Below are 15,191 nucleotides of genomic sequence, written 5' to 3'. Positions count from 1 at the left end.
AAGAGACAAAACATAAGAACAAGCTTGTAGCAGCAGGCTACAAGAAGGGGATTTCAATTGCCAAAAAGCAAAACAGAATCCTAGTGTCAAAATCCAGCCAGAGGGAGTGGTTTTTCATTCTTAGGGAATTGGAAGGTAAAAATAACATGGGCAGCCTGTGCCCAAAGTGATAGTTGGTGTTTGAACATTCAGAAGGAATTTGCCAGGAAAATAGAGCAATATCAACAGAACGTCAAAATGGCACGCTTTCTTCATCACTTGAATATATTAACTGTAGGGATACTAACGTTTCCCCACCGATGATTAACTTTTGGGCAGTTTCTGAGAGCGAAATCATTGAAATCGTGTCAAGTCTGAAGCTGACTTCATGTAGGGGTGACTCCTGTCCAGTGAGCATAGTCGAGAGTACCATCAGTTGTCTTGCTCCACTGATACCGATTAATAACATTGTTAATTCCTCCTTTGTGGCCTCCTCAGTTCCTATGTGTTTAAAAAAGGTCTGGGTCACTAGACTCTGAAAAAAGGGTTGACGGGAACTACTGTCACATTATCAACATTCTGTTTCTGTTAAAGATTCTGGACAAGACGGCTTATCAGCAGCTCCAGGAACATATTGAAAGCAATCGTCTTCTTGGTTTATCACCAGTCTGGTTTCCGGGCAATTCATGGCGCTGTGACTGCCCTACTTGATCTCATGGCTAACCTGGTGGAGATTACTGATAAGGGCAGGACTGCCAGGCTGATGCTTCTTGACACCTATGCAACATTTAATCTTGTGGACCACCCTTTGTTATATTGTTCTGATTCTGCTTCAGCAATTGGGTCTTTTCTTGGTCCACATTTCTGGAACGTTTCAGTTGAGTTTAAGGCACCGCCAGTTCCACTTTGTGGTGAACCTCAGTCTATTCCCAACACTTAATATTTACACCTGTCCTTTATTTGATATGCTGGACCGTGGAGTTGTGACTTATACCAACTATGCTCATGACAAGCAGCTGATTTGTGAGCTGCCAGGTAGCTATGGTCTTGACTAATCTATGATAAATAAAAACTACTTGCTTGCTCAGGAGTGGATGGCTATGAACTCCCTTGCACTCAGAGCTGCTTATTGCTGGAACTGCTCAACGGATGAGCAAGCTAGATGAGGGCTATGGTCAGTTTAAGATTGCTGATTGTATCAATCTGTTGTGTCATCAGTTAAGACCCTGGGGGTGTACTTGGAGTCTAACCTCCCCATGAAAAAACATAGCGTACCCAAGATCAGCCTGCGCATACACCATCTAGCATATTAGACCTTACTTATCTGCTAAGAATCTGACTTTTTTAGCAAGTTCTCTGGTCAACTCAAAACATCGATTATTGCAAGAGGTTGCTGGCAGGCACTGCAAAAATTAGTCTTAATACCTTGCAGGTCATACAAAATGGTGCAGTAAGAGTTGGTTGTTGACTGGGCAGGATAGATCATGTTACGGAGGCTAGATGAACATTTCACTGGTTTCCGGCTCATCACAGAATTGCAAATAAAATGTGCACACTTAAGTGTCGAGCTGGGAAAGCCCTAAGCTATCTTACTGGGTGCCTACATGAGGTGCCCGTATGCAGATCACTGAGATCTAATGTAGAGGACACGCTCCATCTTCCCAGTTTTAAATTAAAAAACAATGGTGGAACAAGCTTCAATGTGTGTGTGCGCCTAATCTATGGCTGATGTGCTCAACATTAAGAAGGCAATAAAGACACGAACTCTAATGATTGATTTATAGCTGTAGTACTATTATGATGCTCTGTTTTTTTGCTGATGGATCTTTTCTTGTTTGTATTGTCAGTTTGTCTTAATGTGTGCGCACTGAGGCCTATGGGTGAATTGCTCGAAATAAGCATACAAAAACAATAAGTTAAACTGGGGAGATCACACTGCAGCTGTCTACAATTTACACTGGACTATCCAAAACATGTGTACATGTTGCGTGCCATGGTAGCAATCTGTACCACACCGTAAGGAGGTTTGTACTAACATCAAACATCATTAGCACAGCTAATCCTTTTGAGCAAGAGACTGCATGAATGTATAACTTTTTGATCAGGAACAGTCTCAAATGGTAAACGTTCCTATTTTTATATACATGTCTATAAATCGGAGTGGCTTGAACATTTGACCACTGTCATGCTTAGAGAGAAGATTTTTTATTTTTTATTTTAAGTGTTTAAAAGTAAATTATGTATGGGCATGTGAATGTACGACAATACTAAACTTCTGCCTGGGCACAATACATACTAAAACATTTATGCTCTTTTCAAAACTATTTAAAAAAAAACAATATTTAGACAATTTTTTATGAAGAAACGCTATTCAATAATCACCGGAATTCTCCCATACTTTAATGGAATGGCTTGCCTGACAAACCCCTCTATGCCCATTAGGTGCATGCCAGGGTTAGCAGCCGCAGCTGCTCTTCTCAGCTCCAGCCCCATTAGTGGGTAACTTGGAAACGGGCGATGGAAGCTTTTTGTTTCTTTTCCTACCAACATTTAGGGAGTACAATTTAATAGGAATTATAAAAAACCTTTGAGGTTTAAATAACCTGGTCACAATCGCATCCTTCTGAACTTGGATTTCATGTGGAACTCTATAATTGGGTAATCCAACCACCATATTTAAGTGGCATAGGAAAATCATGTTTGAGTGATGGTCTATATATAGTGACAATACCATCTAGCGGAGAACATGCTCCTGTTCTTGAATGACGTGGCACATTTTTGAGACCGACAGAAAAAATCATCATGTACCCATATCGAAGGGTTGTGCTAATTTGATTTCCAAGAACAAAACAGACAATTTAGTTTCCAAATGTTGGTCTGCCATCCATAAGTAACAACAGTATACATGTTTTTCATTAAAAAATTTACTTTTATAATGGGTGTAATTTTGTAACCATTTAATTACAAAAATATACTACATCAAGTACAGTACAATTTGTGTATGCTTTATAAGTACTGCTTACACAGAGACTATTGTGGCTATTCCCTGAAGGTTTTGCAAACTGGTTTGCAGCAATGACTGCCTATCTAGTATGTGCATGTCATAGCACTGGTACCACAGTATCCGAAGCCTACGTTCCAAGGATATTAACTTTGGATCGCTAAACAGAGCAACTGAGTTTGAACATAGTAATAGAAACATTTTACAATGATAAAAGTTAATACATAATACAATTCACAATTTAGGGCATTGCTATTAACTTTGGAAAGAGCAATTTATTTTCCGTTTATGGATTTTCTAGTAGGCAATAGTTAAATCCAGGCAAAACATATTTTGGTGAGAACACCAGAACTCTAACAAACAATAGCCAAACTGGAGGTTCATTACGATTTCACAGCCATATGGTGGGAAGTTAAGATAAATATATATAAAATGAGAACCAAAGCTGAACTTCAACTGTCAAGCCCCAGGACGTTTTGTTTATGTATCAAAATCTTGAAAAAAATGTAAGAACACTTCCTCAGAGTGTCATACGGCATTTAAAAAGTTACAAAGTTTGCTTTAAAAAAAAACTGGCGCCAAGTGAACTCGACTCCTGCACAAAGAGTAAAAAAATATGTCTCAATCATGATCTGAATGCATCTGTGTAGGTATCTAAAATGTGTAGGTAAACTAAAGCAACCTATGACAAATTGTACATTCTAGAGAATTTACATTCTTAAGAAACTCAGTACTGCAGATCTGCAGATAAAACATTCTTAACAATCCCCTGTACTGTGGACCTTGCATTAAGAATTCCCTGAACTGCGAGGTTATTACTGCAGACTTTATATTCTCAATCCTGTGGAATTTGTATTAGGGATCTCATGTGTTGTGGATTTTACATTCTTAAGAATCTACATATTGCAGATAGTTTACATTCTTAAGAATCCACATATTATGGATTTTACATTCTTGGAAAGGCCTAACATTTCTTGATAAAACAAATCTGGTCACTTCCTACACAGAGGGGAACAGTTACTGTACAGAATAAAATGGTGTGTTGTGCCGCTCACTGCATCAACAACGTTAAAAAGACAAGAGACTTGTCAACTCGTCTACTACCAATGGCGAGAAGGGCATGAAGGTCGCAGGAGAGAACAGGCTTATTTTTAAAAAATGTGCTCTACCTAACGCTAAAAAGGAAGAGGAAAAGGGAATGGTGAGCTGCAGACGTGGATTTGTAACGAGGCTTCAGCACTGAGACATGCTGCGGATGGTTTTGTGTTCCTTTATAGCTTTCTCCCACTCCTTCCCATTGATTGGCTCCATCTCAATGCTGCGGGCTGACCCTTCATCCAGGCAATGTGGTGCTATACCTGAAAATTGACAAAGGAAAGACGAGGCTCATTGCAAGGAATTGTTCACTTACAGAAATACACATGCATTTTGATCAGTTTTTCAATTCTGTTATACCACCAGAACCTGTACAGGGGGGTTAAAGGTCTTAAGCTGCAAGCTACTAGCCTAGCAAAAACGTCACTCTCCCACTCAGTTCCCCACATAGACACCACACACAATTTCTTACCTCACCAAGAATCAATTATCACTAGCCAATGGCTAATAGAGAGTCCACATTTTGAGATATGCTCTACAGCACTTCCAAACCTTTGCTGGATGCTCCACTTAAACTAACTTTAAATGTTCCTTAATACAGTGAAACACCACATTTTGGTTTAAAAGTGCACAGTCATTTGTGTGGAAAAAGCAGATCTTCAGTTCATAATTCACGTGCCCTGCACGGGTTAGGGCGTTCAGTCTCGGGGAGCTAGGAAATACCACTCTCACTACAAAAGCAAGCCTTGCAGAGCATAGGGGGGGTCATTACAATGTTCACAGTGCAGTAAAAATGCTGGTAAATCCGTTACCAGCACTTTAACTGCACTGGGAAAATACAAGTGTGCCAGCGGGGGTCGCATTTACCTACAACCAAGGGCTGGAGAAAAATGGGACCCTCACAGGCCCAAAAAAAATAAAAGAAAAAGAAAATCCAGGAAATACTGGTGCTGGTAATTCCTGCAATCCCCTACATTGGGCCTCATTACGACTTTGGAGGTAGCCATGCCCTTACAAAGGGCATGGCTGCCTCCAGAATCGTGTCCGGGTTCCATGAATGGGGAAATACCGGGCCATTCCGAGTATGGAGGGCCCGGTATTTCCTCCTTCAGGGAACCCGGGCCCGGTCCTTCCCCATTCCCATTCGAGCCCCCATAGGGCTCAATGAGAATGGGGAGGGAGCTAACAACGGGCCCATTACGAACGGGCCCGTTAGCTCCCTGGTCCCCTCGCGGGACCCGATATGGACGTCTGGATAAACCAGACGTCCAGAGCGGGTCCCGCGAGGGGACCTCGTAATAGTGCGGAGTGGCTTAAATGGCGCTGGCACCATTACCGGCGCCGTTAAACCCATTCCGCACTAGTTGTAATGAGGCCCATTGAGTCCTCTGGGACACCATGGAATGGGAATTTAAAGCCCTTTCCGCGGCCTGTAATATCTCAGTAATACCGGGATATCAGGCGGCGGAGCAGTAGGTTTGCCGGAACTTCCAGCGGGATACTGGCAAACCTATAATGACCCCCATAGAGTTGATTGCTTCTGAGGACAGCCCCCAGTTCCACCTTCAGCTGTACTTGGCCACCACATTGCCTGTAGGCGACCGAATTTCCATCTTTAATATTGTGCAGAATGCCAAGATTAGACTAAAGATAGTCTCGACCCTAAGTTTCTGGGTCCAGTAAACTTTTACGTTAAAATATGGCACAACAATGAAGGCCATCTTTCCTTTAATTTTATTTGTATCAAGTCATAGCTCTCCCCTTCTTCTCAATTGACCGGCAACGCATGCATCAGAAAGCTAGGTGGGACAAACACTCCTAGACATTATGCTGCTTCAAGAACTGGAATTGGATCCCACATACACAGTTCGCTTCACAGAACTGTCTCTTCTGTGCATCGGAGCAGTCACACCCGGTTTCCCTCTATGTACGATGTATGCTGACCAATAAATACTCAGGCAGAGGTGGGTGTCCCGAATACTCATGAAAACCTTCCCCTTTGGAATTGGGTTGCCTCACTGCCACATTCAGACACAGGTTTCCAGAAAATCTGGATACAACACGGATATCACACGGTGGGTTTGTTATACCCAGAGAGTAACTTCAATCAAGCCGTCGAGATACCAGGCTTGAGGCGATCCTCGCAGTGGCTGCACTAAGCTGGCCTGCGGAAATCATGGAAGAAGCTGTGGCCCACCAGACGGTGACTCACTCTTTGGGTGTGTCCTATCCGCACATGACAGCCGTAGCCGTGTGTCAACCCTCTATCAACTGGTCCAGGCCCGCTCCGACACCTCCCCTTGTAAGGCACGCGATTAGTGTGCATTGAACCTCCAACTTGAGATTAGCAATGACATCTGGAGTGACATGTGCTCTCACACACCTAGGGTGTCGTATAACTCACGATTCAGATTGATCCAATCAAAAGTGCTGCACCGGTACCACTACACTCTGAGCCGGCTTTATCTATTCTCTAATGAGGGGACTGGGGCATGCTCGTGCTGCAGATCCCCAAACGCTAGATATCGCCACATGATCTGTGATTGCCCCATGTTAACCCCCTTTTGTAAAGATGTATGTGAAATGCTATCAGAGACGATATGCGTACGAGTACATTTGTGAAGTTGTGTTTGTTGGCAAAATGTTGTTTTCTCCTACGGTCGGTGGAGAAACACACAAGCCCCTAAAAAGGGTCAATGGTTGAATGATGTGGTGTGGCCAAATGACAGGGAGGAACAATGGATCCATATGCAACAGCTCAGCTCCCGGCCCAAGGACATATGGGCCCCACTAAGACTATAATTATTACAAACTATGTCAAGACCTGGCAACTCCCCTGAACCCTATCCCCTGCAACCCTCATGTCCCCCCTGTGCGATCCCCTCTGCTGTTGCTGATATTTTGCTGTAATGTGACAAGTGATTCCAAGTGTGCAAATAAGTTTTTAAAAAATACCCAATTCAGATGGTATGGCTGCTGTTGGAATAGATGACCGAATGAAGGAAACCTGTACAAATGAAATTAAACTACCTAGTTTTGAAAATAGTTTCTTCCGATTTGTTAAGTTAAGCTCCAGTAGCAGAGGCACATTTTTGAAGGCACTGAAGAGAAGCTAGAATATGACCCAATGTATAAAGAAGAAGAAAGTGAAGTAAAAATGGGATTCATTATAACCATTTGAACTTATTATTAATTATGCTATTTATTGAGCACAGAGCTAGCTTCAGGAAGCGACAGAGCGCTTTACAGAGGTATTCAACAGAACAGATATACAGCGGGCGGTAGGATATAGAGGGGTACAGCTGTACAGGGCGACGGAGAGGGGCCGACGAGATGGCCTAGGTGTTGAGAAGGAGAGACTCGAGTTAATTTCTGAATTTTAGGAGTGAGTCTGATGCTGACGGGGAGGAGGTTCCATAGTCTTGGGCATAGGCAGAGAAGGCTTGTTTTCTGATCCTTTCTTTTTTGCAGTCGTGTTTTTCAAGTTTGCACACGTTCTGGTTTCTGGTGGTGCGCTGTCCACCGCAGATGCTGAGTTTCTCCACAAGGTAGCTGGGTGACTTGAGGGAGACTGCCTTATAGATGCAGCAAGACTTGAAGGCTATTTGTGCACACAGTGGAAGCCAGTGAAGGACGATGAGGGCCGGGGTGATGTGGTTGTACCTGCATAGACCCTTGGTGAGGCGTGCAGCCACGTGTAGGACACTGGGGCACAAGGGAGGACGACGGGTGACCTTCGAGGAGGGCATTGCCCCCATCCGGGTGGTAGAGGACCAGTGCTTCAATGGTGGATCTAAACCTGTCCGGAGCTTGGAAGGGCTGGACTTTCCACAGGAAACCAAGAATTTACTTAGCTATGTGTGTCTTGAAGGAGAGGTGTTTGTCGATGTGGAACCTGAGGGACTTGGCGCAGATGGGGAACTCTGGTGTGAAGCCCTCAGAGTTCAAGGTTGATAGCCAGGTTTGTATGTCTGGGTGTTCGGTGTTGGAGAGGAGTAGGAATTTGGCTAGGACATCCAAGATTGGATCAGCAAGAGACATGTTTTAAGCCTGTGGATGTCCTTGATGGAGTCGCTCTTGAGGTATTGCTGTGTGTCGTCGGCATTTGGTACATGTGGATGTTGTGTGTGGCTAGGCAGGCTCCCAGCGGCTGCATGTATAGATGGAAGAACACTAGGGAGAGGATGGAACCAGGTGGGACTCCACAGGTCACTGGTAGCATTGGCACTCGAGGAGTCCATCTGAACAAACTGCTGGCGGTTGGCGAGGTACGACTTGAACCAGCGTAGGACAAGGTCGCTCATCCCCATGCACCAATGTAGGCTATCTGTGAACCCCTGGCGGTCTGCTGTGTCAAAAGCTGCCAAGAGGTTGAGTAGAATGAGGAGGCACGGGTGGCAGTCGTCAAGGTTGTTGAGGGCATCAACCTGCTGTATGGATGCCGTCTGTGCTGCATCTGGTTCTGAATGCAAATTGGTAGGTTTGTCAGTGATTGTTGGTGTCGAGGTGTTGCTGCAGTTGCATGGCTACAGCTTTCTCGCTCATCTTACCTGGCAAGGGAAGATGGATGATGCAGCGATAGTTACCTAGGTTGTCGGGCTCAAGAGTGGGTTTCTTTAGTAGAGGGAGGATTTGTCCTCTCTTTAGGGTCGATAGAAAGATGCCTTGAAAGGTGCCTTGAGTTAGGGAGCTGTTGAGGAGAGCTTCTGTAGGGAGGGTCTTGAGGATGGATGCTGGGAAAATGTCGTCTGTATACAATGTGGATTTGCGGACGGCCAGGGTTTCTACCATGTCCGCTGTAGAGAGGGTCTTCAATGTTGTCCAGATTTCGAGAGGAGGGACGTGAGGTGGGTCTGTGGATGCAGAGCTGTTGTCCATGTGATGGATGAATCTTGCTGATTTTGTTGATGAAGGTGTGATGGCGGTGGATTTGTCCATTGAGTGTGGTATGGCAGGATCGGGTAGTGGGTTGACGCAGTGCTTGACCCTTTTGTCCAGAAATAAGAGGAGAGCTTCCTTCATCGGTTTGGTGGCGTTGTTGCCTGGGAGGTTGAAGTCACCTAGGAAGATGTTGGTATGCGTGAGGGTCAAGGTGGTGACCAGGTAGGTGAAGTCTCAGACAAAGGCGGTGTTGGGTTTGGGTGGTTTGTAGATGAGATGGAAGGTGGCAGTCCGTCGGGGAGAGCTGGAAGTGGCAGTAGAAGACTTTGAAGGAGCCTGTGTTGTCGACGTTAAGTTTGGTGCAAGGTCACAACGTCTTGTAGATGACTGCGAGGCCTCTGTCTGTCTTGTTCGGCCGGTCTCTATTTTGGATGCTGTACCCATTAGGGACAAGGACATCTAGGATGTGGGTGGAGGTGGGTGTCAGCCAGGTCGGTGTGATGAACTTGTAACGCCTACAGACTTTCCTAGCATCACACAAAATGGCTAGATTGTTCTCAGACATACGGATGGGTAAGCCAAGTTATTTTGAACCATGCCCTGATGTTTAGGGATAGAAACCAAAACATGAGGAGTGGTAAGCTATTAATTAATTGTAACCACTAGCATTGCTCCAGGCAGCTTCCATTTAATTGTGTTTTAGGACGTCTGCGCAATTACAGAAGTTCTGTGAGGGTGCACATTATCCCTAGAGACAATCTGAAAACCAAAAACTGTAAGAGCCAGTTTGGGGCTAGAAGAATAAAGGTGGACATATCACATGTCCTCAAGTTCTCATTTGCTTTCTGAGTGAAATGTTATTTAACGCAATGGGCATTTATAGTGCAGCCATTGCCAGTGTAGTGCTCCCCTGGTACACAGGATTGTCCTACAGGGAAATCCTATACATTATTTAATGCAAACTGAAAATTCAACAAGGGAAGCAGGTCAAGTCCTAGCAAGGGGGGCATGGAACAATCAAAATTGCATTTACAGTTTTTCTCAGATACTGTGTGACTGAGCACGTGCTACATAGATCGTTTGGAGCCTACTATCCAGTGTTACTTTTGGACAGTACAAAAGGGATGAGCTGTTATGACCCAGCTATCAAAGCAAATGTGGTCAGGTTTCCCCACCTCTTAGAGTTTACACAAGTGTATTGTTATGTAATTTGTTCAGTCTAGGAGGGAGGTTTTGGGTATTAGAACATTTAAATGAGAAGACGGACAATCCAAAGGGTGTGGCACTAATCTGAGAAATATGAGGGATTACAAAGAAGCCCTTTAGGAATTTTCCTCCTGGTTCCACCAAATTATGAACTGTAAAAACTAAGGTGAAATCCGCATCTCCTTCAATTGGAATTATGAAATCTGGTTATAATTGACAACAAAAGGTCTGATTTTCAGGCTTACTAGAAAGGCCTAATGTGAATTTAGGAAGCCAACGGATCTGATTTTGCCCGCACGGGACAAGAGCATTAGTTAAATATTGATGGCCTTGAATTGCAAGAATTGTACACTGAGGTGAGAAAAAGCTTTCCTTTTTGAGTGTTCACTATAGCTAAAAAGTAAGAATGCCCCTAACCGGGTACCAGATTAGCCTGCCATTGATTTAATCTGCCAACATTTAGAGACAGGCAAGTGCCTGAGATGGATAAACATCTTAAAGGTTGTGGTGTATGAATAATGGTAAAAATTAATCCTCCATTAAAGGTATTAGCATACTTGGTCGAAAGTAATTGGACCTTTTACTTTTGACTGGATTTTTTGCATCGAAATTCAGCGAAGCCACAGCAATACTCCTACTCTACACCCTAGCCCCACACAGAGGTAAACCAAGGGGGCGAGAACCAACCTCATGAGGAGCATAGTCTCCCTCACAACAGTGACTCAAAGATCTGGGTCCCCTCCATGCTTCTCAATAGCATGTATCCCAGCATTCACCCACACATGGGGTGGCAGGGGCACAGGGGGAAATCAAATCAGATCAGTGGATGTTAGAAACAGTAGTCCAAGGGTACTGTATAGAACTGATACAGAAACTGTGTGCCCCTACCTGTGTAAGAGAGTAGAATGCCACACGATCACTGAGAACTGCTACAGAAGGAAGTCTAGACTCTGCTTATAAATAACGCTAGTGTGTCATTCCCACAGCCCTAGTTAACGTGGGCATTTATTCTCTTTAATTTGTAGTAGTCAAGAAAGACAAAATCAATACACCAATCTTAAACCTCAGGGACAGCAAACCAGTATGTAAAGCAACACAAATTCAGGATGACCACACTACAAGAGGTCAATTTAAAAGGGACGTATCCAAGTGACTTCACATTAAAACGCCATGTGCTTAGCAAGTGTGTTAAAGATTAGAGCAAACCCCTTCTGTTACCTCAAATTCATAATTGATTTTATGTTTCAGAATATCTTCAAATGGGATTTCTGAAGGTTCTGAATGAAATATGGGTGCAGTTTCAGCAGACTCTGCTTTGGATATTTTGGTGAACAAGAAACCAATTATATGGGTAATGAATGTATGAGTAGCCAACACTTTTTGGGACAGTCCAGTCAGTTGAGGCACTCAACCATCAAAGCTTTTCTTGAACACAGTGAAGTGTGGGATTACACCTCACAGGGCTCGGGTCCTGAGGAGATCAAGAGGGAACTTCTCCATTCCCCAAGCTCTCAGTGAGTGAAACAAATCTATCTTGTGTTCAGAGATATTTATTGAAGATGTGTTGGGAAGAATATCATTTTTGTGTAATATTCTCCCGACTTGTGAGTCCCCCAGCACTTTTTGCAGTTTACCTGAGTGAGTGGGACCCTTTTTCCACGGTAAACGGTAAGGGTTTACCGGTACCAGTATTTTACCAGTACCGGTAAACCCTTACCGCCTTACTACGAGGTCCCTTTGCGGGTTGGAGACTTTAACGCCTGCTTTTTGCAGGCGTTAAAACCAAGCCGCAAAGGGACCAAGGTGCTAATTACGGTACCGCAATTTGCGGTACCGTAATTAGCGCCTTCCCCATTCCCATAGAGCCCTATGGGGCAAAAATGGGAATGGGGAAGGGCAATGGACGAAGGCGGAATTACCGCCTTCACAACCTCAGAATTAGGCAGTAATTCCCCTTTCTACAAATTCGCTGCCGGTAATTTACCGGCATGGACCAAGATGCTAATAGCACCTTGGTCCACCGCCTAACTTGTAATGAGGCCCTCAGTCTTTGACTCTACCTCTGGGAATCTTGTTAAACCCTTTTGGTGGTTTCCTTTTGGAGTTCTGCTTTCCACCACTTTTTTTTTCTTCACATGAATTTTTATTAAGATTTTATAGTTTTCAAAAAACAAGCCCCCGTAAAGAACATTGAAAGGAATCAAAGTCAAGGAACCCCCAAACCAGACTCCACCCCATCCCCTCCCCCCTCTCAACCCAAACCATACCCAGAGGAACTAAGGAGAGAAAGGCATCTCACAAAATCGGGACCAAATATACAATCAATACTGTCGCAACGGGCTCAAATCATAAAAACAAAGGACGGCCAGTGACAACATAGGTGGCATCACAAATATTAAAGGCTAATGAAAAATCTCATAGTTCAAAGTCTCATTGATTCACAATCTTCATGAAGCAGAACCACCATCCAGTCTTGCAAAAATGAGTTCATGGTGTCGTGAGTAATCGCAGAGAGTTTCTCATACGTAAAGATCACCGAGAGTTTTGCTAACCAGTCAGCTTTAGAAGGCATCACAGAGCATTTCCACTTCTGGACCAAGGCAAGCCTCCCCGCCTGCAACATGGCCTGAACACACGTGACAAAGTTTCATCTCCCTCATCCGAGGCCAGAACACCAAAGAGAAGCACAAGGGGCCGCAAGGGTAGGTCAGCCCCCGTAATCTCCTTAAACCAGCTCAGGAGTTCAGACCAAAAAAACTGGACAGAAGGACATCCCCACCAAAGGTGGAACCAGGACCCTCGTTGACCACAACCTGCCGGGCAGAGCGGAGAGGACCCAGATTACATTTTGGCAATTCTCTCAGGTGAAAGGTGCCACGCATGCAGCATCTTGAAATTCCTCCACTTTTTAAGGCACTTTATTATTGCAGCACACAGCACCTTCTGTGCATTGTTGCTGGGAACTCTTTGAGCTACCGTTTTTATTTTCCTTGTAATAACTACTGTTTCCAAGGAGAAGGGGATACTTTTCATCCTACTCAACTTTATTTTGGGGAATCGGCACACTTGCCCATCGCCCTCAAAGAATGCCACTACCCAGGTCCTTCCCAACGGTAGTATGCTAATCGCCTGAGAGACCGAAGAAACAACACCAAAGCTAAAACCTGTCCAAATCTATAAATCACACCCTGTCTGTGGACACATGCTGCAGGCACTGCTTCCCATCCATGCACTCTACAATTTGACGGTCTAATCCGGTCTAGCAGCTTGCATAGTCGTCCGCACTGAAACCCCTGAAGTGCCTCAACATAACATCTCAGCTATTAGTTTACAGCGACAACCTATGCAAAAATTCAGTCTAGCCGGTCACACATTGAGTCTCCTGCTCTAGCACTCGATCGTAACCGCCGACAGCAGCCCCCCCCACGTGGCGGACATCTGGGTTGCTTACTGGGGCCCAGGCAGCCTCCCAAGTCCTAACGTGGCAGAACGCACACACGCATCTGAAAATAAATTCTTAAATGTCCCATACCTGGACTTAAGTCCCGGAGGGCAGCCACAAAGCTCATCAAGGCCATACAAATGAGAAAATGGTGCTATATAACTGACGACTACAAACCTTGAGATTGTTGCTAGATGTATTTTTGTTGGTGAATGTGACAGATACTCCTTTGCCAGCTTGAGGAGGTAGGGCAACAGACATTGCAGCGTTATTTGCAGCAGGTTCAGTTATGGACATACCATGTACAGACGTGGACCCATTTGTAGCTTTAAGACCTATTAGTTGATACTGCTCTTGCTGCATGCAAGATTAGTCTGCATATGTGTGCAATTCTATGTGCCCAAATTCGACAAATTATGAGCCATGTTTTGAGGTTCAGGGACCGCGGTTTGTGGTGCAGGACTTGGCCGTTCTTCTGCGACAAGTCTGGAGCCTTCTCCAGCGGAATCGGATGGTCCTCTGCTAAGTGTAGGAGATCTGAGTACCATGCCAGAAAGATTCTGCATGGATACATTGCCATCATTTCGATCACTCTGCGTATCACTGGGATATGGGGGTGGGGGGTGAGGCGTTTCCAAACATTCCCTACCAGGAGAGCATGAACCCGTCCCCTAGCCCCCAGTGAGCCCTTTTATGGGTACCTGCAGGCGAAGCTGCAACATTTTGTGTTATTCAGAGTTGCAAAGAAGTCTATTGCGGGTGTGCCCCATTGTTTGAACACCCTTGTTAGTTAGCTGTTCGTCAGACAACTGCCATTTGTGATATTGGTCTGATGCCCTGCTTTTATGATCTGCAATTGTATTCTGCGTCCCTGGTAGGTGAAAGTCCTGTAGCTGGGTGTGATTGTTTGCCCAGTGCCACAGTGTTTGTGCTTCTTCCGACTCCAGGTACCACCTTACATGGTATATTGAGGTGGTATTGCCAGTTAATAGCCTTAGCACAGATTCTTTCAGTACTGGTTTAAAGGATCGTAGCGCTTGGGCTATGGCTCTTAACGTCGGGATATTTATATGCAACTTTGCTTCTTCGTCTGTCCACTGCCCCTTCAGACACAACTCGCCCAAGTGCGTGCCCCATCCAGTCAGGGACGCGTCCTTTACTAGGGTGTGTTGAAGTGAGACTTCTTGGAGGGGCTGGTCCTTTGTTACTTGGTGAAGGATTGCTCACCAACGTAGCTGGTGTTCTAGAAGAGTTGTGAATTGCAGCTCGTCGTTGCACGTTCCGCGTACTTGAGACCATCTGTCCGCTAGGAATTCCTGCAATGGTCTCATGCACAACCTGGTTCGTAACAGCTGCATGCACTTTGCTTTCTGACCAAACAAATGCCTTTTAGTCCGGGTAAGTATTCAAGGAATGGACTACGTTCTCTCCTGTGATGGCCGGACAAGCGAGGCCGTGGTAGAGAACTCTGTACCCAACAGGACTATATTATTGAAGGGCACTACACAGGACTTGGTGTAATTGATAGAGAATATCAAGCACGTCAGCGTACTAACATAAAAGATTAAGATCTATAACCCCTACACG

General features: G+C 44.7%; 1 protein-coding gene across 1 annotated transcript in view; it reads right to left on the bottom strand.

Moving 5' to 3' along the window:
• Nucleotides 1-2,887: 2,887 nt before the first annotated feature.
• The window catches only part of CENPV (centromere protein V), a 64,631-nt gene continuing 52,327 nt past the window's right edge, over nt 2,888-15,191 (bottom strand). The window contains exon 5 of the mRNA XM_069615213.1: nt 2,888-4,338. Coding sequence (XP_069471314.1) covers nt 4,214-4,338 — 125 coding nt within the window. The 3' untranslated portion in view covers nt 2,888-4,213. The remainder of the gene's footprint in view (nt 4,339-15,191) is intronic.

The sequence above is a fragment of the Ambystoma mexicanum genome, chromosome 9 (assembly GCF_040938575.1).
Source record: "Ambystoma mexicanum isolate Mex_15411 chromosome 9, UKY_AmexF1_1, whole genome shotgun sequence".
NCBI classification, from domain to species: Eukaryota; Metazoa; Chordata; class Amphibia; order Caudata; family Ambystomatidae; genus Ambystoma; species Ambystoma mexicanum.
Note: the sequence above shows the minus strand (reverse complement) of the source record. Positions and strands in the feature narration are given on the sequence as shown.